Below are 24962 nucleotides of genomic sequence, written 5' to 3'. Positions count from 1 at the left end.
AACCACAATTACCATGGTCACTATACAAGGACCTGCAATGACCTGCACCAACCATTTGTCAGGACACACAATACTGCTCATGGGCCCAAAGCAATGGGCTTAAGGTTATTCAATAAACTTCCCCATGAAATCAAATATGAAACTAAAGTACCTGTTTTCAAGAAAAAGCTGTTTAACTTTTTAAAAAATAATATGTTCCATTCTGTAAATGAATACCTGGAATTGTCTCCATGCGTCAATTCTGGTTTAACCAATTAATATGTAATTATACTAGTGTATTGGTATGTATATTCATATATTGTATCTCTTCTAAAATTGTGAAATTTATATCTGACATGTCCTATAGTTGTGTATGTATGAATATGCAACAAATCTCCAGACAAATAAAAGTATTATTATTATTAATAAATGTCTATTGAGAGCGTGATATCCTAGCCTCTTCCTTTCCATAGATACATGTTACTCTTAACTAATTCAATAAAGCACTCTTTTTTAAAGTTGAAAGAAGAAACTTCTTTAAAACATTTATATGACCTCAATTACGTGTATTTTTACTTACATTAATCTAATTCCCTATTCAATGGATAAAAACTGATAAAGTGGGATGGTTAGTGCATTCTGATCGACCAACTTTGGGATCTTAACTAATAGGAGAAATGACAAATGTTGCTGGTAGTGTGCCAGATTCATTAAAGGGTTTTCCAGATAAGAGGTAGTCCTCACACCATCTATTCCTTAGTAAGACAGCTGAACTCATTGAGGTGGCTTATTCAGTCATGGGGCCACACTAAAAACACCATTGAGGAAGGCAATGGGAAACCACCTCAGTTATTAATTTAACCCAGTTTATCATAATGGACACATATAAAAGCATACTGAACTGTGGTATCGGCCCGTTAGAACAGATGGCAGGCCTAGTAGTGTTAGAGGTAAGGCATTCATGTTTGTCATCACATAAGGGCCTTAGAAAGCAATAGAGAATGGGTTGGAAAAGTTCACAGTTGTTAGAATACTAGTTTGGAATCTTATGATGGTGTTATGGACAGGATTGTTTTGTGGAATTATGCCGGAGATGAAGAGAGAAATTATAATATCAGGGTGCTATGACTCTTATGGTTTAAATTAATGGAGTAATAATTACAGAGTAAAGTGTTGTGTGTTAGATGAGGTGGCGGTATATTGTAATAGGTCTATAACAAAAAAAAGGAAGAAAAATAATACATATATAGCTGGTAAGTGATAACATATAAAAAGCATAAATTAAAGCAAAGCCAACTAAAACGTTGTTTTAATTGAAATTCAATTACTAAAGAGTAGTCATGAGTAGAAAGAAGAAGTTTAGTTAAAAATTCAAATAAATGAAGTAGTTATGAGCATTCTTAGAGAAAAACAGTGAGAAAACAGTGTCAGACAAATGAAGAAATCAGAGAGGTTGTGTAGGCATATAGGGGTCTAGAGGTAGATTTGGTATGCACAATGTATCCCAGGTAATATGTGAATTGTCTGAATTTTAGCAAAGCATCTAACATAGAACAGTAAAGCATACACTTTGTCACAGGATTTATACTTAAATTCAGTAATTTGGTAGTTTTTAGGAGAGGAAAATGTGGGCATTATCACTTGCCTTATATTCATTGGAATTTCTAACAGTGGCAGATGAGACTAACTCCAAAATTTCATTTTTGAGAAATTGTAAATGATCATCTGGCCTTTTAATGATGACTCGACGCAGTAACTCCTAATGAAAAATATAATCCTTCCTGAATTTGCCTGATTGTAACTGCACATGGATTTGAATTACATGTTACACTATCCATTCACTTTGTCAATGGGCTCTTATATTGCCAGATTATTACCCACCTGAAATATTTCATAAATTCTGTGTTTTTCTAAATAGGGTACATATGTAACTGGTACTTTCATAGGTCTGGATGTTGCATCGGCCATTTTTGACTTAGGTACCTTGAGCAAGATGGTAGAACGTTTATAATTAATACTTTTTCTGAATACAATCAAGGCATTTATTATGACAGCACTTAAAGCTTGTTTGACAATAACTATGACACTGAATCTCTATATAAAACAAATTGTTGCTATGCGGTGTCAGTAAATACTTGGCATTACTAATGTAAATATTGAAAACTAACTTTCAATGGTTAAATGATAAAAAACGAAAAGAAAAGTGGCAATATTAAAAGCATCAAAATGCCACTATGCGATGGAAATAATGATATGCGATTGAATTTTCAATAACATTCTGTGAAACCAAAAATGATTTCAGTTGATCCATATGCATGCATTTCAATTTTTGCGTAAATATACACGTGTTTGGCAAAATTTTGCATTTCCAAGAGTATTCAAGAATTTAACTTTTAAAAGAATTTAAATCAATCAAAAATTTGTACAATGACTCGTTGCTCATAAAAACTTGTTCTTTGTAGTATAATTGATTAGTACTTCAGTTGAAAGGTAAGGCATAAGTTTTAGTGAAGGAAAAAGTTTTATTTAATTTGTAATTCATTTCGCATTCATAAAACGTCCTTAAAACTGGATATAAATTTCTTTCGGCGGCATTTTCGAACATTTTATAACGGAAATCAAATACATGAAACAGTAAGGCTAAATTTAATGGTAACTATGCCAGCGGAAATGTCTGCTATTCAAAGAAAGCGGCAAACGGCGATAGTAAGAAAACATTTACAACACCATTTACATCAGGCCGATGTCAGTGGTCCACCCATTTTTTGACCTTATTTTAGGCCATCTGTGAAAGGGTTTTCCAACTAAAGAAGCCGAAAAGTTTTCTGTGATCTTTTCATGTTGTATATTCCATAAATCAGCTATGGCAGGAAGAAGCTGCCAAGTTTTCGCTGTTGCTCGAGGGAAGGAAAACAGTTCAACTTTCCGCCGGTAATTGAGAGGTTGTAAGTTGCATAATAAGATTCATACCTAACGAACTCACGCGCGCACATGTTGCCTGTCAATTCTGGAAGTTTTTATTTTTAATATTCATAAAAAGTTATTTCATGATTAAAATTGGGCAGAAGTCCACAATTCCTTGCACAATGGCACAATTATAATACAATCCTTTTTCTTTATTGTAGAACTAGGCACTAGAAAACAAGGAAGAATCTTTGGAAGATTACAGTACTTTCTACCAAAAAATGGCATTTCTTTTGTAAATATTTGTTGCAAAACTATTTTGATTTAATTTTTAATTAATAATTTGTGGTTTTTGAATTGAACTTGTATGCGATTCTCCGTTCAATAAAGATATGAAGGCCAATGCAGTTGTTATTCTTTCCTGCGAATATCACCCAAATCATTTCCTAATGTCGAGACTTCGTATTTGGATTGCATTATAATAAATAATTGAAAAATTATAATATTTGGAAGAAGTTATTGAAAATGCAAATTACATATATATATATATATATATATATATATATATATATATATATATATATATATATATATATATATATATATATATATATATATATATATATATAACGTCGTAGCTTCATTGCAAACAACTCCCTCTTTGAGCGGATTTTCCAAAGGAAAGAGAGTTAAAGGTCTTAACATGGGAAGAGGTACCCATGACTTTCATCGTCGTTCGTAAACATTGGGAGGCTGGGACGTTTGAAAACACCGGTCGCGAGGTTTTTAAGCTGGCAAGCGTCGTCGTATTTTTAATGAAAGTGCGTGGTGGTATCTTTTATTTCGATGTTTAAAATTTGAAATCATGCTACGCGAATCGTGGATTATATAGGCATTGGTTGACTGTATAAAAGATTTCAGTATATTATAATGGCCAGCAGTCACAAAGTTTTGATTTCTGGGATATCGTCGAATATTCCTAAAGTAAGTTAAATATTGTTTAATTTATTATGGCTATAAGCTCCTGTGTGCCCAAGTGACTAAAATACTCCATCATTCCAGGATACATTCATTTCCATACTTTTTGACTTCGGGGACATGGTAACAATGTTTATAGATGACCATAATGTTTCAAATGGCCGGAAGTCTGGATATGTGGTTTACAAAACGAAATTGTAGGTTTTTTTGTTACAGTTCCTTGCTCATTATGATCATGATTTAGTAGTTATGATGCCTATGATAATATTGTTTTCTAGGGAGTGTTTTCGAGCCATTTCAGGGTTAAATGAGCAACCCCCCCATTATTTAAGCTTGCAATACGGTGGAATTTACAAGAATGAAATTAATTTCGAGAACCAACCTGAAGATTCACGTGCCTTCAGAACTCCAGTACTTAATCGAGCATTTCAAACTCAACATACTACCGTAAAGTATCCGCGCGTGATTCAGCGAAACAGTGAAAACTGGTAATTATATCGGTTTTACTTCATAATGCTTACCGTATGAAAAACTACACCCAATAATAATTCAGGTTTTATGATTATTTACATGCTGATACATCTTTTCCTGCCCACAACTCAGTAAAGAGTTTGTTGCGAGTGAAAAAGCCGAGGATAAAGAAGTGAAATTATACCCTTCCGGAAGAAAAAAATTCGGGTGTAAGAATTACTCACCTGGCACATTAAAGAACGTTATCGCCGGGATAGCTGCAACAGATGATCAGTTGAACTTTGAGGTGTAAGTATTTGCGCCAGGAATGTTTAGAATATTAACTAATTTTCATGAAATGAATTGCAAATTTACAATTTAAATCGAGTGTGAAGTGGCTTGGCGCTCACTCTGAATAGATGGTTACTTTCATAGCAGAAGGGTAACTTTCATTTCCAGTTAAAATCAGTGGGATTTCATTCCCACTGGTTTTAGTTTATTAGATTTATTGATTCAGCTCTCCTCTGGTTTTCCCCACGGAGCAACCTAACAGGTGAAGATGGTGTTAGCTTATGGGGAAGGCTTAGGATGGTATGTTGGAATGATTTAAATAGCCTAAGGCAAGCCAATACTACTGCCCTTAATTTGTGTGCTTATAGGTAGGAGAGAGGAAATAATGGTTACATTGTAGCCATAATCAAAAGTTGTGCTGTGGGTAGCTTCATGTTGAGGGATTGGGAGGGGGTAATGAAGGAAGATGGGTTACAGAATATGATATGCATGCACACACAAATTCATGTGTGTGTATGTTAGTTTGTTGGAAGCATAAAAAATATTTGTATTATGGATGGCCCTTTTCCTAAGTTTATTAGCTTATGGCATATAGTTCAAATTCCACATATTCTGCAGCAAAATTCATGCTTTCTTTGGTCATGTCATTACTCAGAAATCAGCTTGAAGCTTCTTGTGTGAAATAATTTTCTCCCAGGGTAATTGGTTATACCTTAAGACATGGTAAATGTGAAATAACACTGCATTGAGGTTTTCAGTTGGAGCTCTTTTCTATTCATGGCCGAACTATCTTTCCTGTAAAAGAAATTAACTATCATAGCCTGAAATCCTAATAATTTCAGTGTCTTCATTATCTAATTCAACCGAAGAATCTGGGGAATGCTCACCAAATATGTTATTGCCATCCTCTCTCCCATCAGAATCTGGCAATTCACTTTCCCCATCTGACGCATCTCTGAACTTAAGATATTTTTGGTAAAGTTTGTATATCTTTTGAGTTTTTTGTTTCTGTTGACAAAAGATGTAGCAGCTAAGGTTTGCTCTCCTGGTCTAAAATAAATGGGGATGAAACTGTAACCAATATTTTTATATCATAATGATGGTATTACTTTATACTGATCTAACAAATCATATCAAATATGGTTATTTCATCTTACTTTTCATAGAATTTGATTTGTTGAAAAATTACATTTACAGTGATTTCGGTCTCCCAGACTGAAAATTTCAGAATAAATATTGAAAATATTTCTTCTTGTAGATACTCTTGACACTTAGCAGGTATACTCTAGGAAAGGGTAATAAGGAAATAAAGGGTACAAGGCTGTGTGTAAAATAGGAGCCTAAACATGATGTTCTTAGGGCTAAATAGTCTGTGACACCACCATCATGGTTTGAGATTTAACAAATGAACTTCGATATCTCAGGCTTTATTTAGTTCAACTTGCCAATAGTTTTCAAAATAAAATTAAGTCAAATTATATCATAGTCCAGTTAAATATTTTATTAATTAAAATAGGTCTTCACACTTACTGTCATTGACAAAATGGAGAGGTAAGGAATTTTGAGAAGTTATAAAGGTTGACAGCAGTTGAGGAAAAGGGAGAGGGGAGAAAAAACATGGACTTGCAGGAATATAGCAAATCTTATGGATTTGCTATAACCCTGGCAAGATGTAGGCATTTTTCAGATGAAATGAACTTTCTAGGGGTGGTATAAATTTTTTTCCAACTTGATTGATATTGTAACCATTCTGAGCTGTTAATGTTTTTTTACTGCTATCTTCACCAAAAAAGAAGACAGAAGAGGATTGATCTAGTTAGAATAAGGAATTGGAATGTTGGATTGATGTTAAGGATGGGGATATTAAGGAAATATGAAGCAGGAGAGGGGAAATATAGATATTTTAGGGCTTCATAAAGAGAGATGGAAAGATAGCAGAGATTACTGGTGAACTAGTTATTGAATAATATACAGTGGAGGGGAAGTATATTAAACAATAAGACAGGAAGCATACTATAGCAAGCAAGTGATTGATAGAATATTAATGGTAGAAGTAACAGCAGAACCAATGGTCTTGTCCATTGTCCAGATCTAGTGGCTACCAAGCAATCATAGGGAGAAGTCTGCTGGCATACGATCAGTTAGAGGATATAATTGCACATGGTGATAGAGGGTAACATCTGATAGTAATGGGTGATTGGAACATGACAATAGGCTAAGAGAGAGATGGAAGTGAAGTAAGCTCATATGGAGCCTCCTTTGTGTATGACGTGGAGGCAAGTCAGCTCAGCTCTACTTCATAAATATTGCTTTGAACATACACTGAGTATTCTACATTTGTAATGAGTTAATAATCCAATGGCTGAATGCCAGAATCACTGAAAATATCCCAAAATTTTAGGATTAATAGTTAGTTTTTGATATTTTTCTTAACCTGTTTTCCAGTGGGTGTGAATCTGGAGCTTTGCTGAAACAATCTAATTGTATAAAGGAGAGTGCTTTTGATGGGCGGCCTGACAAGGTAATTATAATTTAAAGAAATTGAAGTGAATTCTTGTGACCCCATTTAAGTTTGCTTCGAAGAAGCAGTCAGTATAAGATGTATATGTTAGTTTTTGACAGCTCTTTTAACTGCTTTTAATGACAATTTTAAGTGATTGTCAGCATTTATTTTGTCTCTGAATTGAAATATTTCTATTTATATTAAAAATATGAGTCATAGCATGGAAGGTGGTTCAAGAGTGTATTTAATGGTGATTCAGGAGTGGACGAATCAGTGAATATGTTATCCCATTGGGAGATTGTTATCACCTACAATGTGCAAACTAAATTGGAAAAAGATGTGCATCATGACATTTTCCAAGTGATTCAGTGGTCACTTGGCTCTGCAGTGGTTTAAACTTTATGTAATTCCACCTTTCATTTTTCAAGGACTAGTTTTCTCAAGGGTTAAATTTATCCTTTGGATCCCTAGCCCTTGAATGTCATTTGTTGTCTATTTAATTTCCTTAGAGCAGCCATACATCCCCTTAGCTCAAGCTCTCCAAGCCAACAAAGGGTATGATAAAGGGGAAATTCTAAGATTTTTGTCACAATAACCCTTGAGTAAAATCCTATTCCAGCATTTTTTATATATATATAGTATTTGGAGAATAAATATTATTATTATTCCTAAAGTGTATTGCATCTATTTTTTGGATGCCTCTAACAGAATGTAGGTGCGTAATTTAATTTAGGTATCATATTATGTAAAATTAAGAGTATATCAAATTGGTCATTCAATATGGAACCAAATATATATGTTACCTATTCTCTATCACCCATCTAAGCTAATCTCAGAATTTTGAATTTAATTTTGTTCTGATATCTGTAGCTAGTTCTGAGGGTATCTGTAGGGTAAGTGATTCATTTTTTTCTTCATCATTTTTCAGCTATTGCTGTGAAGAGATATAAAATTAGTTTAAATTTATTTGTGGGACTATTTTGAATTGCTTTTGATTTGAACAAGAGTTAAGTTACACCCAATTTAAATAAGTTTTTTATTAACTTGTAAATTTGATTGCATGTCATCCTATAATATCACTAATCATGCTAAATCCCATTGCAAGAGCTTTGAAATGAGACTTTGACCTCCCCTCTAACTTAATGATGGTCCAATTTGTGTTTAAAAATATTCCTCTTTGTCATTTTTTTATGGCTGTAGTGAAAAACTGATGCCTGAAAAAACTAAGTATTACTTTCTTTTTCTGTGGAATATATCAGAATATTGGTCAAACCTATTCACTGAGAAGTTGTGAGTTAAGTTGATTTGATTTGGAAGGGCCGAAATTGTGTGTGTGTAAGAGTATGTTGAACAGGCATTACTGGCATGGCTCTAATTGACCATCTCCTAGGCCTCTTCCCTTACCACAGGAAGTGTGGTCACATTAAGAATATGCGTGGAAACTGCAATGATAAGGAATGAGGTCCAGCAACTGTAGCAGCCAATTAGTGCCTAGTTGTAATATGTGAGACTCCAAGTGATATTTGTTTTTACATGACAAAATCTGCACACTACTGAGAAGCAGGTGTTCTGTTGGACTTCTGTGAGGGATATACAGGGGTTGGGGAATGGTTTTAATGGAGCCCCATAAAAAAAATGCTGTGAAAGGTATATGTCTAACAATTAATATTGGTCCCCAGATAATTCTAAAATTCTGCTAATAATTTGGTTGTTAATAAAGTATATCCATTCCTCCACAGTAGTTGATGTGAACATTAGTTTTGATAGGGAAGGGTAGGACTCACCCCAGACTAAGCCTGGAGGCATATAAAATTCATAGATTCAGGAGAGGGGGCAGATACTTTTCCATATGCTGGTTTCCTATGTAGTTGTGCGTAGTTAGCAGACATTTGCATCAATTAGATTGAAGATGACCACGTATTGGAAAAAACCTGGAATTACCAAACTTATTCCAAAGTTCAGTGAAAAGAGTCTAAATCGTAGAAAAATTCAGGCATTTGATATGCAAACCTTGAACTCCAAATTATGGTAACATTACTTTTAGATATGAGGTCAGTTCATGTCAGGCATGAGCCATCATACATGCAAGCACTGACAAAACGTCACGTGAGATGAATTTAATGAATTAAATTTAGAACTCTTTGAATAATTTATTTCAGTAATCTTTTTAAACTGTCCAATTTTCCTTTTCTCATAGACAAAAGGTAAATGTTTATATTGCGAAAGACTGGGTGATGAATCATGTGAAAAATGCGGTGCCAGGTATTGTTCCAGGAAATGCCAAATGAATGATTGGAGTAGACACAAACATGAATGCATTTGCAGGTAAGCATATAAGAGTTGCTTTTTCTAGTCGTGGGAGTACCGTTTAATGACATCCTGCCCACTTTTGAATGAATTGCCCTCAAGGCTATTAATATGGTGCAGTTATTGAATGATGGTTTTGATGATTATTAAAAATGGATTTGATATAAATAATCATTGATGTACTCATAATAAGTTTATATAAAATTTATTTTATATAAACTTATTATGATTACATCAATGATTATTTATTAGGTAATTATTTTTTGTTTGAATTATTGGTGTAGTTTTTTGAAGTTCTTGAGCTGTCTAAACATTTTTATTTTGGGCCTATGGTATCAGAAAAATAACTGCCTCTAGATGACTGGAAGAATTAACCATATACTGATGAGTTTAATGAGTTGAATTTATAATTAATCAAATTTGAATTGAGTTGACCAAAGTTTCTGAATTTATTTCCTTTTTTGTCTCTGGAATCTTTTATTCAGCATAAATTAAGTTGAATATTGATTTCTTTTGCACATTGACAATTAATTTATCTGTAGAAATGGTTTGGCATTCATTTTCACTGGGTATCTCCATTGTCATTTTGATGTATTAATTAAATTCTTCACTTGAAAAGGGAACATTGAAGAGTTAGAGAATGGGATACCAAGATTAGATATCACATGCTATGCATGCATCACTGGCAGGCGTGCCTCGAATCAGCGGGAATAACAAGGTCAAATTATTAATTAAATTCTTCATTTGAAAAGGGAACATTGAAGAGTTAGAGAATGGGATACCAAGATTATATATCACATGCTATGCATGCATCACTGGTAGGCGTGCCTCGAATCAGCGGGAATAACAAGGTCAAATTCGAAGAATTCTAAATATTCTCTTACAGGAAAATAAGTTGGAGTCATCCACTGATGTGAATCAAAATACATATATTTTAGAGTATAAAAGTCAATCATATAGGATATAGAACTTCACAGTGAAAGGGGATGACTTGGTAGTTTATGTGGTTAAACCACTGAGCTGGACACCTAGGGATCCAGATGGAGAGGAATGATTTTTACTATGTGAAATTACTGCATTTTGATGAAATGGTCCGTTCGGGTTCGTGGGTTTTCAGTATATGGAAGAAATTTTATTGATATTGGAACCAGTGTTACATATATATATATATATATATATATATATATATATATATATATATATATATATATATATATATATATATATATACATACATACATACATATATATATATATATATATATATATATATATACATATATATATACATACATATATATATATATATATATATATATATATATATATATATATATATATATATATATATATATATATATATATACATACATACATATATATATATCTATATATATGTATATAATGGGCTGACACAATATAACACAAATAGAAAAGAATAGACACATTTAAAAGAACACTCACACGGTAAATTGTTCGAGCTTTCGGCCCTCTCAGAGGCCTTCTTCAAGAGAGACTGAAAATATGCTACAGCATATTTTATACACATATATTATTTCTCTAGTTATAATTGCTTATATGGTTTATACTGATAGTAATGTTTTTGTGGGCTATAACACACCACAAGTGTTTTAATAATGCATTCCCTTTCAAAAAAGTTATGAGTGATGGCTGAAAATGAGAAATATGAGGAAAATTTTGCTATGAGGACTAATTTGAGAGTTGATGGAAAACAATTATATCAGGAAAATGGCAACATAAAATTTTCACTGCTGTTTGGTTGGTTCTGTGATAAGAACATTACAAAAAATAAATGAAAATAAATAATTAACAATGCATCATTAACATTGTTGTAAACACATTGGTATTAATTGTTTTGATAAAGTGATAAAGTCATATCATAGAAATTGAAAGGTGTCTTACAAGTGTATGCAATATGGCAAGCTAATATAGAGAATTCATTCCAGTAAAAAATGGGAGACCTCAGACTTGTACGGACCATGTGTGGCATACTTTCATGCTGTGCATTTTGTGTTTAGATATTAAGCATGTATGAAACATTTCAAAAGGAACTGTTGTTGTCATTATCTTTCTGTTTTAGTTCCAGGGAGTCAAATGATGTGGAGTCTGAAGGGGCAGAAACTGCAATGCAGATGAAGGATTCAGCAAACCAGAATGAAGAGACAAGACTACTTGGAGATCCAGCCCAGCTAAAATCTCAAGGAACTTTAAACAAGGAGGATCAAGGTGGTCACTCTGATAAATTCTTTATGCATGTCAACATGGGTGCAGTAGTTAAGGAGGGTAGGAAAGCTGAGGTTAAAGAGATGAGGGGTAAGAATTGGAACAAGAGCAATTGGACCTCACATAGTCAAACAGGGGTTCTGGATAGAAGAAGATTCACTGAGAGTGACCCTGTGAAGAAGGGTGAAGATATGATATCCCTTCATTCTAAATATGAAGTAATAGAATCTGATAAATCAAATAGAATCTCCGGCGATGAAAACTTTAAAGGAGCTTGCATTACAAAGGCAAGGTGTAGTGAGATGAAGAGAAAACATGTCCATGGAATAGGTAGAGGGGTCAGCGTTTTTAAAGATTGGGCGACTTTGGAGTCTATGTCAACCGTAATGGTTGGTAATGAGTCTGACAATAGCGGTGGTGCTAAATCAGGAAGTCATTTTGATGAAATGAAATCACTTGATGCTTCCAGCAAATTTTGTGATCAAGGATTTGAAAGACAGGTAACTTTACTTACTTTACTTCTATGTAGTTGAAATAATTAATGTAATTGAATTTAAAAAAAACGAATTCAATTCAGAGATTTTATATGATGGTGTTAATCAATGCATCATAGCTCAAAGAAATCAACTTCATGCATACTCATCACACTCACTTGCAAATGTATTTATTGCTCTACAAACTTAAGCGGTAAACCTTAGCATCTCTGTATCAACTTTTTTATGTTAAAAAACCCAAATTTGATAAATAATGACACAGATTCTTATCAAGAAATCAGATGTACTCAGAGCCATTGCTCTGTTGTGCAGTTATTATATGTATATTTTGATTTTCTTGAGAGTAAATGGTGAAGCAATTTTCCATTGCTACTGCTGTATAAAGAGGTTCATAGAATGCTTTTAGATGTCTAATTTTTTGTAACTTCTCATAAGTCAAACTCTTCAAATCATCTTAATGTCAGCTTTTGATCACTATTGTGAAGGTAATTGCCTCTTTCTAGACTTTAATTTTAGTTAAGATTCTGTGGGGAGTTGATTTCCCAACAGTTTCTGAGCTCCTGTCAGGCTGCAGTGTTTTTGCACATATGAGAGGCATTTATTTCCATTCTACTCTCCATATCTGGAGGCAACTTAGGGTTAGTGTTCATTGTGAGTTTCAACTTACTTTGCTATCAATGGCTTTAGAACTTCTAAATGAGTCCGTGAAATATAGTATGGTATTGTATTTAAAATTTTTTCTATCCCATAATCACGTAAAGATCAAAACTAAACACCATTTGAGGCATTTTATATTATATTTATTTAATTATTTGATGTGCTTAAAGATTCAGTTTTTAATCTGCATCTATTACAAGAAATAAAAATATCTCGCGTTACTGTTGTTGCCCAATTAAGTGCTGGTGCTGTAATACATGGGAGCCTGGTAATGTTCTTTTGGAATGTATACATGTGAGTGATAGATATTTTTGTATTTTTTCCATTTGAACAACTTTGAAATTATTTTAGATATGATAAGACATTATTCAAGATAAAACATGAATATTTTTTGTGGGGGTGTGGTAGTCCAGGTGTAGAGCATTGGACTACTGATGGGAGGGCCTGGGTTCAATTACTAGGCACGCCTCTCTGGGTACCCTCAGCTCCCTCCGAACTGTGTGATTTTTTGGGTACCAGCTACCTGGGAAATCATACCTGGCATTACCGGCACAGGGAAAATAACAGGCCTCCTTACCCTGATTTATGAATTTCACATGCCATTGGGCATAGTACTAGGTGAACTCTACCATCATCTGTCTAAACGACCTATAGGTTGATCACTATTTATGTTTTTCATGGTTTTTGTGAAATTTTAATTCTTAAATTTCATTTGACTTGTTTGATTTATATTTGTTTCCTAAGAATGGACATTTTTGATCAAATATATGATACATTTTGATGCTCCTTACATTTTGAAAATTATATCTTTATGTAGGATGCCACCAAATAGTGACCTCAGAAAATATTTCTGAAAATTTATGGATTATTAAAGTGGTGAAACTGAAGGAAGTTTATTGTTTTTGAGAGGGATTAATGGCCAACATTATGTAATGTGAATGCATATTTGACTTAATTGAACATACTTTTCTTCACAGGCATATCAAGAATCAGAGAGGTGTGAATCAAGTGCTTCTGAATGTATTTCACCCTTGTCAAGAAATTTGCGGAAGCTTATTTCACTTAACGAACAGCAGAAGCAAAAGGATAAAGTTCAGACTTTTGTTGTGAAACCTATTAGGAAGAAGGAGATGTCCAGTGTGAGTTCTGTTCTTAAACATCATATTTGATGACTTATAAAATTACTTTTTTTCCAAAATTATGGTTAAAAAAATTACCTGTATCATATATATGAAGGTTTGAACTCCATGTGTTAATGATCAAGACTGTAGAGTAATGTTACCCTGGATGGTCAGTACTACCTATTTTGACTCCAATATATTTAGATCATTGTGTGTAAATATTTACAATATTTATTATTCAATTGAAGAATGCTGTAGTTCGTATTGTTGTTATTAAGCTCATTGATATTTTATGATGTGAGTATCATGTTTCTTGCTTCTGTGATGTCAAAGAGGTGTGAGGGAGACATGAAATGAACTTGATCCTATTTATTCTCAACTGATCATTACTAAACAGCATGTGCTCTTGTAACTGAGTGGAATTATTTGTTGTAAAAAATTACTTAAAACTTAAAAGTTGGTGGGGTGTCGTGCTTTTGACCTGACTGTGAAAGCATTTTTTCCCTTGTGTGCCCTAATGAAATGAGAGGGCATCTTTTATGTCATCAAATATGTTTTGTAGTTGATTTAAAGATCTTAGTTCAATTCTAACTATCAAGTCATTCTTGCGTGTAAAATTTGGAGTTAGGCTAATAAAAAGTAGGTTCTTTTTAACACACAAATACATAACTGGTAGAAGAAGCACTAAGGTTTATGCTCGCAGTACCCATTTAACATTATGTGTAAATAGCTTAAAGTTTATCTTCAAGCTTATTCACTGCAGTAGTCAATAGCTATTGCATAAACATGACATTTAAGGTCCCATTTGTTAGTTGTTTCTGATTTGAGGATTTTATTTAATGATCACAATGTATGTCTCATTCTTTGTATCGGGCGATATAATTCATATGTCTTTAGTTCTTTACCATACTGTTCTTCTATATAATGCCATCCATCTTTCTTTAACTGTTAACTCATATCTTCCCTTCTTACTTCCTGATAGTGAATAAAAAGAGACGTTTCAGGCGTGATATGGTAAAATATCATGATTAATTAAAAATAGCAATTTTCCACAAAAATAAAGTTTAATGCGACCGGTTTCAATGTTACTACATCATCATCAGGTGATGATGATGATGTAGTAACATTGAAACCGGTCGCATTAAACTTTATTTTTGTGGAAAATTGCTATTTTTAATTAATACCTGATAGTGATTTAATTTTGCCTCATAGAGCACCAATTTCAACCTTCTTCTGCAAACTATCCATGTTCTCGCTCTGCGTCTTCCACCATGCTTCTTTTGCTTTCTTTAGTACCCATATAAATTTATTTCTTCCACGATTTCCTTCTCCTTTTCCCATTAACAGTTTCTGTCGTTTATTTTGTGGCTTTCGATATCCCTGTTTTGATATATTTCCACTTTTCCTCGATAGTAGTCAGCTCTTCTCCTTCATCCATGATTTTTTCTACAGCCTGCTGATACTCCTTCTTTGTCATTCCAGTGAATGCTTTTAATTTCCATATCCTAACCTGCCGCCACTGCCTTATCTTTTTGAATGGGAGGCTACACTTCATGTACTAAATTGTGAACAGAGTCCGCACCCGCTCCTGGAAAGCTGTCTGAATTGATCACACTGTTCCAAAAACTGGTGCCTAACCATAATATAATTAACTGATACCTACCTGAGTCATCTGTCATTTTCCACACATACCTATGCCTTTTATAGTGTCTAAACCAAGTGTTGGTGATGACTAACCCCTGTCTCCTGCAAAATTCAATTGCTTTCTCCCCGTGGTCATTCCTTGTACTTAAAGTAGTCCCCCACTTCATCACCATCTCTTCTTTCGCCCACCGTCACATTCCAATCCTCCATCACTATCAAATGTTTTCCTGCAGAAACACACGTGATTATGTCCTCTAACTGATTGTTTATCCTATCGACTTTTTCCTCCTTATGATTGATTGGTGGTATTGGTCAGTTGCTTGCTCATTGATGACTATGCTTCTTCCTACCTTTGTATTCAACATTATGGCAACCTCTCATTGGCTCTCGCCCCCTCCTCCGTATATTCTTCTATAATTATCACTCCAAGGGCATTAAGGGAGATGAAACTAAATAAGGCCGTGGGGGTAGATAACATTCCCGTGGAACTTTTAAAATGCTTAGGAAAATGTGGGAGGAAGAGGCTATATGGGCTGATCCGTAGCATTTATGAGGAGGGAATCTGGCCGGAAGACTTTGTGAGAGCAGTTTTAGTTCCGATTCCGAAAAAGGTAAAGGCCACGTCATGTGAGGACTATAGGACAATTAGTTTGATATCCCACGCAGCTAAAGTTGTTCTCAGGATCATAAACAAAAGGATAGAGAGTAGGGCAAATGATTACTTAGGGGATGATCAGTTTGGGTTTAGGAAGGGGAGAGGTACGCGTGATGCCATTGCAGTAATGAGATTATTAATCGAGAGGAATATAGAACACAACCAGGAGGTATTTGCCTGTTTCGTAGATTTCGAAAAAGCGTTTGATAGAGTGAATTGGGAAAAACTAATGAGTATTCTGCAGAAGATAGGAATAGATTGGAGGGAAAGGAGGCTAATCCGCAACCTGTACATGTCTCAGACTGCTCAGGTGCAAGTGGGGAACGGGGAGTCCGGTTGGGCAGTGTTAGGAAGAGGTGTAAGGCAGGGTTGCCCATTATCACCGTTGCTGTTCAACCTGTATGCAGAGGAAATGATTAAAGAGGCATGGGAAGAACTGAATGTAGGAATGAAGGTGGGCGGGGAATTGATAAAATCAGTCAGGTTTGCTGATGACCAAGCTTTAGTTTGTCAGTCAGCCAAGGGGCTGCAAGCATTGCTGAGTGAATTGGAAATTCAGTGCGACAGGTATGGGATGAGAATCAACATTAATAAAACAAAGGTTATGCGATTTTCTAGAAAGAAAAAGGGCAAGCTTAACATTAAAATAGGAGGGCAAAAACTAGAGCAGGTAGAACAGTTTACGTATCTCGGTAGTGTTTTGGACCAACACGGTCAAAGTAGAAGGGACGTAAGGAGAAGAATTGCGCTAGGCAAAGAGGCTTTCACGAGGAGGAGGGAGTTGATGACGGGGACTTTGAGAAAGGATGTTAAGAAAAGACTCGTAAAAACTTTGATATGGAGCGTAGCTATGTACGGCGCGGAAACGTGGTCATTGAAGCAGGAGGATAGACGTAGACTGGAGGCTTTTGAAATGTGGGTGTGGAGAAGAATGGAGAAGGTGAAATGGACAGAGAAGAAAACAAATGAGGAAGTACTTGGTATGGTGGGCGAAGAGAGGGGTTTGTTGGGAGCAATCCTATGGAGGCAGGAAAAGTGGATGAAGGGGGTGTTGACCGGCAGTGGGATGTTGAAGACTGTGATAGAGGGTAGAATGTTGGGCAAAAGAGGAAAGGGAAGGAACAGGATAGGGATGTTGGACGGGATGAAGGGCGGAAGAAAGTACTCAGAGATGAAGAGGGACCTGGTGTAGAGTAGAATTTAGGGTTGTGTTTTGTTAGTAGTCACAAAATATTTGTTTGGTAGTTGTGTCCATCGAAAAACCTACCTTAACCGGTAGATTACCTTAAAAAAAATTATCACTCCAGTAATCCCAGCTATCCTTCCATCTCACATCGCATAAACCTAAAATATCTAAATTTCCTCTTTCTATCTCTTGCTTAATGCATATTCTCTAATTTTCCTGTTTTCAGTATTGTCCTTACATTCCAAGTTTGTACTCTAACTAATTCGATCTTCTTCTTCTGCATATTCTCTTCTGCTGCAGTCAGTTTTGCTTTGCAAAGTTTTCATGTAATGACTGTGGAAGCCTTACCTCTCTTGCTTCTAGGAACAACACATGGTCAATTGGGTCTAGTCTCATAGTTGCCAGGACTGATATTCTCTACACTGCTTATCATAAAAGTCTTGGAAATAAGAGGAGGTTTCCTGTTGCCTTCCTCAATAGTGTTTGTCCACCGAGGAGACTGACACAATAACATTTGTATCATCAGCATACAATAATGGGTCTATTCCCTTAACTAACTAAAGCTTATCTTGTAGATGATTGATATAAATTAAATATAAAATAAGACCAAGTACAGAACCATGGGGAGCACCCAGTGTTACTTCTCTACTGGGAGAAACAAATTTGGAGCCATTTCTTGCGAGCTCCACATGAGATGCCATTCACCTAGATATGATTCAATCCATTTGTAGGATGTGCCTCTTATACCATAACGTTTCAGTTTCTACAAGATTAGATGATGATTGATGCACTCAAAAGCTGTAGTGAAATCAAAAAATAATCCTGTATTAAAAATAATTCTAATAATAAAAGGAGCTAGCCGCTCTACCCTGATGTGTGAATTTCTCACGTCTTTGGGCTTAATACTGGGTGAACTCTACCATTGCCTACAAATTCACCTTCAGGTTGATTGGTGTTTATGGTTTAAATGATCTTTTATGTCACAATTAAGTCAAATTTTCATTTTGATGTAGATTTTCTAATCCATAAGTTCTTTTCTGTCTTCATTGCTAAGGATTCATTGTTCCCAAGTTTTGGGTTTCCATTCTTTATCCCTTATGTTCTGCGAGGGTATGGTGAGGTTCTGGCATCATATCCATGCAATAGCATCCTCCTTCTGGAATGTACTTAAGAGCATTGAGAGATAGTGTCTGTTTTTTGTTTTGCATTTTTAAACATCTACTTTGTCTGTAATTGCAATAATGCTTTCCAGAGTTTACTCATGTTGTCCTCAAGATCTCTTTTTTAATTCCATTTGAATTTCCACAAAGAAAACATGAATTAAAATTGCTTCCATTTATCAACTATGGTATTTGCTAATTCTTGATCAACTAATTAATTCAAACTTGAATCATAATTATCCATGGTTATTGCCATGCTGAGATTGTGGTTATTTTCCCTTTTCCTTGTATGGTTATGGTTGAATATATGATATCTCAGAGTGCGTTGAAAGGTTGTACTCAGTAACAATGGTTGAAGAAGAATATTATGTTACTGAATTGCTTTAATTCAGAATTTTATGCCCCTGTATATCAAGGTTTATACTTCTGTGGTGTAGTTTCTTTTGGTTGCATCAAAGAAGCGTTTGCCAATTTCCAAAATAATTTTTTTTTAAACTATTTTTGCCAAGTACTCATGTACATTCTCCAATTCTAAATTTAGAGTAAATATATATTTATGGCTTTAAATATAAGATGCAACTTTGTGCTCTATGTTGCTTGCAACAAAACTATTACCAGCACAACTTAACCATCTGGGTAAATAAAAATGTTATGATATTAATTCTGATGCACTTTTCATAATACTAGCCCAGAATTACATTGGAAGATGATGCAATATGGACCTAGAGAAGAATCAATCATTTAAATTAAAATGTTGTTCAATGATCCTTAAAGTTTTTAAATCATGGAATTCCCCAATAATAATATCCTTATTCCTGGTGAACTAACTACCCTTGCATTACTATGTTTGCCCCTGGGTAATAGGTAATTTATAGTTATATCTAAACATTAACCAGTTATTATTGCGATATCTTTCTTAGGTTTAAGACATTACCTTTATATGTGTATGCTATTCCATGTTTCCCCAGGTCAAAGAAGATATCTCAAGTGTAAAAGCACCTACTAGAAATGTCTCACCATCATCAGAGAACAGAAGAAAACTAGAAGCAGGTGATGTCCAAGGTAGAGGGAATGAGAATGAGGGTGTCAAGAAAGATATAGAATTGCATTCAGGAGTTTTGGCAAAGGTTTGTCCTTAAATTATATCATAGGAAATATATAATACTATAAAGAATGGTATTTTCATTATTGCATTAAGAGGGAACAATGTGGAATCGAATTTCATTGCATTTTTGGGGAAAGACACAATGTGAAACTTATTCTCAAGTGTGAAGAGAAAGCAAACACTTTCACACAAGATTTTATCTTCATAACCTGACTGAAATATTCTCCATCTACAGTTGACTTAAGCACCCTCTCTCCTGAAGTTGGTTGAAACCTAGGTTTTGGAAGTGTAATCTTGGGAAGAATGTGCTGAGCATAATTTCTCCATTATGTATCATTTTGGTCCAATATATGCAAAAAATCTCAATCAATACATTTAGCTGGCTTCATTTCTACTGAAAAGTTTGCTAGTACACTGATGACAGTGCAGGAAACCATCCTCCTTCCCTGCACACCACGGGTAGATGATGCCATAAGGAATTCAGATAAGAGGAAAAGACTGTCTCATCGCAACCAAGTGGACTCTTTGTACTCCTTTGTCTTTCCCTCCTCAACAAACCCTCAATCTCCGCCCCCTTATTTTACCTGTTTTTTTCCTATCCTCAAGAGCTTCGGGTTCTCCCAATCTCCTCTCCCCCAACCCCTCCCAGCATGTGGAGACACCCTGGTTTCCCCATCTCCTGCATTAAATATATCCCTTAGAAAAATTAGCAAAAAGCCTCATTGTTCTAGGTAGGTTATCTTTCTCAAAATATTGCATGGCTGGATACCTTCTGGACAGACCTTGTAAGTCTAACTTTATAAACCTTAGTCACCAAACTAAGGACAATGAAGGAAAAAATGAATTAGTGACATGTATTAATGCATGCAATGACTGCCTGCTATGTGCATTGGTCAAACAGATGGAAAGAGTGAAGAAAAGATAAAGGAATGAAAAAGTGTTAAAGGGAATGCATTATCCATTTTCACTGAACATACACATCTGAAGTTCTTGAGGAGGTCCCTTTCACTGAATATCTTAGCATTACTGACAGTATAAGTGAACTTTTGAATTGGAACTATTGTTCTATACGTTTAGATTTCATTTTACTTGCACTTACTGTGAAAATATATTAGTTTTAAAAAATGTGTTTTGCATTACTTTAACAGCTATTTGCACTGCTATGAAACTCGTATGTATTGGTTCAAGTGATGAATTCTGGGTGTGTTGTGATTTTTGAATGAATTATGTGATATTGTTACCTTGTGGAATGCAACTAATGCTGCAAGAGGACTGAAGATTTAGCACCATGTGTGAGGTTCTGCCCTCAAATCTTTCACATCTGGTTGAACATGCATTCATGCTAGTAAGCCTGGTTCTTTACTTTCACATTAGATGCTATGTCTCGAGTTGCAAAGGCCATTGGGGGAGAAACAACATGTACTCCCCCCATGACTATGGTAACTTTTAGGCTAATATTTCACAAGATTTTCAATATTTATCGCCTACTCTTTTGAAAATTAGAGAATACAACCAAAAGCATATGTGAGTGAAAGTGAATTGTTGGATAATAATGCTTAAGCAGAAGAATTCCCCTAGAAGTGTTCCAGGAAAATGACTGGTGAGTTTAACTTTTAACAGCCTCAGAAATTAATTTCTGAAACAATTAGTACATTTTTTTTAATAAATAAGACTGGTGTAACCGTATGAATGTAGGACTAACTGGTCTTCATTTGCGAGGATGTAGAGATAAAAAATTCAACTCTAGTGCTGCTGCCAACCCTAGCAGTAGTGCTAAAGTTGATGTTTGGGAGAATGTTCCATGTCATGGGAAGACTGAATTTTATTGGCTAGGATTCCAGCAGTAACGGTTTGTTTTAAGACTACAATGCACATGAGGATGTTACAGATGTATGCTGGCGACAATGTGTTCCATGAGAGGGTGCTTGTCCTGCAGGTTGTTTAAAAATTTTCACCAACAGTGAAGCCTTTAGTGCTCTTTATTTCTTTGTCAGTGACCTTTCACTGGACCTCTGGAAGAATGCACTGAGATTGAGCCCTGAATTGTTTTAAACAAGTGATTTATGGAGCATGACTTCAGTACAGTTGGTCTTAATATCTGTGCTGTAAATACAAGGGGCATTTGGTGTGTGGGCTCTATTCAAGCCAGAAATGCATGCTACATCAGAATCTGCAAGAAAAATATTACAAGAGAAAAATGAACCAGGTCACAGAAGAAAATTGATTTGTATGCAGGAAATTCATATGTGGCACAAGGCTCCTGTCAGAAAAAACTGCTGAAAATGCCAGACTAATTAAGCTCAGAATAACAGAATATATTTTTTCTTTCTGATGTGATGTTCTATATTTGTATTTTTATTGATTTAATCTTAAATGGAGATAAAATTGTCAAAAAAATGGTATATTTATTTCTAATGACGATTTTGCTGGAAAATTCTTTGTGTACTTGTGGTAAACATACATCATAATGTAAAGAGTTGAGGTTTCAGTGCTTAAATGATGCTGAAAGGGCTTTTGTATTGCATGCTTCTAAAATATGATATCCAAGCTGTACTTCTGTTTGAATTTCTTATGACATTATTTTAAAATTTTCCATGTCGCAAAAAATATTATTCCTAATTTTTAGGACAAATATTTTTCCAAGATATTCCTTTTTTCCGTACACTTTCTTTTGCCTTTGAAAGTCATGAGATAACAAAATGAAAGTACACAATAGCATTCACTTGAAAAAATTTTATTATAACATAATTATGTGAACAAATCAGCGGGTAGGTTAATTGAATGTGACTGAGCATTTTACATAATGATTTTAATAACAAAACATTTTACTTTTGTCATACTAGTGTTAAGCCTTTTGTTATTTCTTGCATTTGCCACTCTGTTGTTTTTTAAATCCTATTTTATTATTTAAAATATAAAGGTGTCCGAATTGCCTGCTGCCACTGAAATAGTTAAGGCTAAGGCCCATCAGGAAGTGAATGGTAATGCAGCAAGCTCCAAGGAAAGTCCGTGGAACCTATTTTCTGGTGATCCAAAAACTCAAATTGTCAACTATGATCTCTGTACCCAACAAAAGAAATTATCTTCAGAAGTATTTTCCAAGGTTAGTATACAAATGCATAAATATGTTTGGCTACAGAAAATTAGCTACAAATCATGATATTTTTAGCCCTGATTGTTTCATTATATGATACATTTCTCTCATTTCTTCTCATCGTTGAACGTACGGGGGTGATGTGAAAAGTTCTTGGCTGGTTGGTGAAAATGACAGTATATGTTTTCAAAAAAGTTTTATTTTTCAGCATAATTGCCTTTAGTATTAATAAATTTCATCCAGCGGTGTTCCAGTGCCATTATGCTGTCTCTGTAGTGTTCTTCCACAAGTGCATCAAAGTACTCATCTACCGATACAATTACTTCTTGATTTGGACAAATAACATTGGCCAGGAAGGAAAATTTCGACTTTTCAGAAGAGGTGGAAGTCCAAGGTAGTCATATCTGGGGAATAGGGTAGATGTGCCAGTGCTTCATAGTTAAATTCTCTCAATTTTCCCACTGCTGAGACACTTTTGTGGGTAGGTGCATTGTTCTGATGGAAAACAGTTTTTTCCTCTGCAAGCCATGTCTGCTTTCATGAATTTTTGGGCCCAGTTCCATTCCAAGGTTAGAAGAGTACTCTCCATTTTTTGTTTTTCTATTTGAAAGACATTCGATCAACAGAATTTCTTTCGCATCCCAAGAAGCTGATTCTATGGCCTTTTCCACCGATAGCACTGTCTTTGCTTTCTTTGAAGCTGAAGAACTGGCCTCTATCCACTGCATGGATTTTTGTTTTAATTCTAGTGTGTAGTACCAAATCCATGTTTCAGTCATTGTCACATATTGATGCCGAAAATCAATCTTGTTTTTCATGAAGTGTGCCAAGCACTGTTTGGGAAGTGTCATCTGAATGGGCTTTTGATCCACAATGTGCATGTGTAGCACCAACCTTGCACAAAGCTTTGTCATGTGCAATTCCTCTTGCAAAATGTAACCATTGTGTTATTTTGATATCCCTGCAGTGTTAGCAATTTTAAGCACCTTCGTATGCCGATCGTCCAAAATCATATTGTGCTTTTCTTGATGATTTTCAATTTGGTTGCACTTTTCAGACATCCTTGATGTGCTATCGTTTTGGAGGCTTTCACAGCCATGTTTCAACTTAGCCATCCATTTCCTCATGGTGGCAATTGTTGGATAATATCTATAGAGCTATAAGATATGAGCTATAAGAGCCATATGCATTTACAGTCTTCAAATGAATTTTGGTTGGCATTAAACCTTCTTTTATTAAGAAGTATATCACTACACATTACTGACAAGTTTTTCCATTTCTAACAGCATATGCACTGCAACTGATTCAAACAACTGCGTATTGCCAACAATTTGCAATTTCACACAGCTCACACTCACAGTTGTGCCAAAATGAGAGAAAAAAAATCATGCCAGTAGTGAAGCCATCTTTGAACGAGGCTGAAAATTTTTCAGACCACCCTCGTATTCTCAGTCTTGGGTATCTCTCAGTACTGTTACTTGCTGGCAGCATATATATGAATAGTTCCGTATGATTGGTTTTTGACAATATTTTTATCTAGCTTAAGGTACTCTTTATGACGAGCATTTAATGCATGTATTTTATGTTTATTGAACCTGGCCAATTCTTAAAATGGGTGCTAGTAATTTTAACTACAAATAAAAGCTTATAAGATTTCTTAATAGAAATACTCAAATAATATTAGGGAAAAGCAGGATATTTTCCCAAATAATTGAATGTTGAATAAATTTCAATTAGTATTTAATTAAAAATGAAATCAGCCAATATATTCTATCAAAGCTCATCCTCTTGCTGATAACTAAGTGTGAAAATATCAAAATCAGGGGAGAGTGGTTATTCATTGAGTAAATAGCATGAAGGATCCAAGCTGCTTCCAGGAATTACCATTGCATAGGTTGATTGTTAAACAACTGTTTTGGTCCAGTCCTGGAGGCGTCTTCAGGTCGAAGTGATCTGCATTGCAATTTGGCTGCTATATATAGGAAATGCTGATTGGCTTTTCGTGCTCGGATTAGCTCTTTCTTGGCGGGGAATAGGAATCACCCTTTTTTATGTGGAAATCATTTCGAGGTGTATGTTTAGTGGAGGAAGGGATGATCTGGAGGAAAACATGAAGTTGGTACTGGGTGGGTACAGAGGTAAGCCTGATTGCTTTCAAACCAAGTTTGAGTAAAGGGACATCTTTTCATG

At 34.9% G+C, this 24962-nt stretch overlaps 1 protein-coding gene across 1 annotated transcript; it reads left to right on the top strand.

Annotated features, from left to right (window-relative positions):
• Positions 1-6145: 6145 nt before the first annotated feature.
• Positions 6146-23883, top strand: LOC139695438 (uncharacterized). Its single transcript, XM_071594224.1, has 8 exons — positions 6146-6153; positions 7048-7123; positions 7976-7998; positions 11514-12156; positions 13785-13946; positions 19542-19700; positions 22599-22781; positions 23830-23883. The coding sequence occupies exons 1-8, from the start codon at positions 6146-6148 to the stop codon at positions 23881-23883; spliced, it is 1308 nt and encodes a 435-aa protein (XP_071450325.1).
• The last annotated feature ends 1079 nt before the right edge of the window (positions 23884-24962 follow it).

Source organism: Hetaerina americana, unplaced genomic scaffold, assembly GCF_022747635.1.
Source record: "Hetaerina americana unplaced genomic scaffold, ioHetAmer1.1.p SCAF_6, whole genome shotgun sequence".
In the NCBI taxonomy this organism is placed as follows: domain Eukaryota; kingdom Metazoa; phylum Arthropoda; class Insecta; order Odonata; family Calopterygidae; genus Hetaerina; species Hetaerina americana.
This window is presented reverse-complemented; position numbering and strand designations above follow the sequence as displayed.